The 1614-nt window shown below is 45.6% G+C and overlaps 1 protein-coding gene across 1 annotated transcript in view; it reads left to right on the top strand.

The window, feature by feature from the left end:
* LOC104271600 (scm-like with four MBT domains protein 2) overlaps positions 1–896 on the top strand; it is a gene marked incomplete at both ends in the record, with an annotated part of 36843 nt that extends 35947 nt beyond the window's left edge. The window contains one exon of the mRNA XM_009866320.1: positions 783–896. Coding sequence (XP_009864622.1) covers positions 783–896 — 114 coding nt within the window. The remainder of the gene's footprint in view (positions 1–782) is intronic.
* Between the last annotated feature and the right edge of the window lie 718 nt (positions 897–1614).

Raw genomic sequence — 1614 nt, 5'->3', positions numbered from 1 at the left:
AGCAGGAATATTTCCATTTGCTGCAGTGGGCTCTGAATGTGACCCACATAAACCAAGACAGGAGAGTGTCTCTTAAAGGAGATACAATAACCAAACTGGAAGACATCTTCCTTAAGCAGAGAAGTTCAGCAAGGTTTTGGAGTCAGTGTTATGCCAGGGATCTTGGTGCATTTGTCTGACTTGGGGTTTTTGTGCTGCCTCTCCTTTGTTGGCTGACCAGACCATGTTGTAGCGAGGAAACCTAGAAGAATTCATGGCACCTCTAGCCAGACAAGTGGCCATCTCCCCTCCTCTTAAAATTGGTGACTCAAGGGCAGAACTACATGAGAAAGCTTCAGGGGGACGTGGAGACATAAAGACCTATCACATTAGCTATCATCCCATTACAGCCTGTATACACTCACTTACCACTAAGAGCAAGCACCCAGCAAGTTCTGCTAGCTGACTTGTGCAACTACAAAAAACCCAAAGTGTCAGTCAGGATGTCTTGTTGGGGAAAGTCACGCATGTTTAACCTCACTGGCTTTTGACTGCTTCACTGTGTGCCTTTAGCATACTCTTAATGGGGATTTTCTGGAATCACAGTGCGCTGTAAATGCGGCAGCTTTATCATTCATGTCTGTGCAGAACTGAAGATGAAATGATGCCTGATTTTGATGCAGGGAAACAGATTTATTTTTACATGTTCCATCATTTGCTTCCCCTGGTTCATGATGAATGCTCGAATGGCTCTAAGCTTGGTATTCCCGTCTCTAAATTACATTATAAATTTGTGTTTATAGGTTTGCAGATGCCTTCTCCAGAGTACATAGTTGATGTAGAGTCTATGGACATTTTCCCTGTTGGCTGGTGTGAAGCGAATGCTTATAACCTAACTCCACCACACAAAGCTGTTTGTAAGTACATAGAAGCCTCAAGCAGCATCGATATTACATCAACAGATTTATCTGGGAGTTTGTCTTATGTCTGTAATCCAATTTGTTGAAACTACCAACTTAACTAGCAGGCTGGTAACCAGGCTGTAAGTGAACTGTAATAAATAGTAATAAATCTAATTAGTGGCCAGACTCTGCAGCACTGGTATTGCGCAATTTGTGCTTGTCTGTGTGATCAGTCCCTATAAAAATGGGATTATTTGTGCTGGGGAAGGCCATTCCCTGGTTTGGAATTGCACAGTGCAGGTTGTGGGTTTGCAATGGGGTTGGTGGAAACCAGGTTTTTTGTTTTGGTTTTGTTTCCCCACCCTGCCAAGTTCACTTGAGCAGCTGAGTGAATTAGAGGCACAGGAGGGGGGTTGGACTAGAGGATCTTTCGAGGTCCCTGCACCCTCAATAAGTTTGCCGACAACACCAAGCTGTGTGGTGCCGTGGGCTCACTTGAGGGAAGAGATGCCATCCAGAGGGACCTTGACAGGCTTGAGAAATGGGCCAGTGCAAACTGCAGGAGCTTCAACAAGTCAAAATACAAGGTCCTGCACCTGAGCCGGGCTAATCCCAGGCAGAAATACAAACTGGGCACAGAGTGGGTTGAGAGTAGCCCTGAAGAGAAGGATTTGAGGGTGTTGATAGGTGAGAAGCTCAACGTGAGCCGGCAGGGTGCTCATGCAGCCCAGAA

Source organism: Apaloderma vittatum, unplaced genomic scaffold, assembly GCF_000703405.1.
Source record: "Apaloderma vittatum isolate BGI_N311 unplaced genomic scaffold, ASM70340v1 scaffold12600, whole genome shotgun sequence".
Classification (NCBI taxonomy): Eukaryota; Metazoa; Chordata; class Aves; order Trogoniformes; family Trogonidae; genus Apaloderma; species Apaloderma vittatum.
The sequence above is the reverse complement of the archived record's forward strand: the minus strand, read 5'-3'. Positions and strand labels throughout refer to the sequence as shown.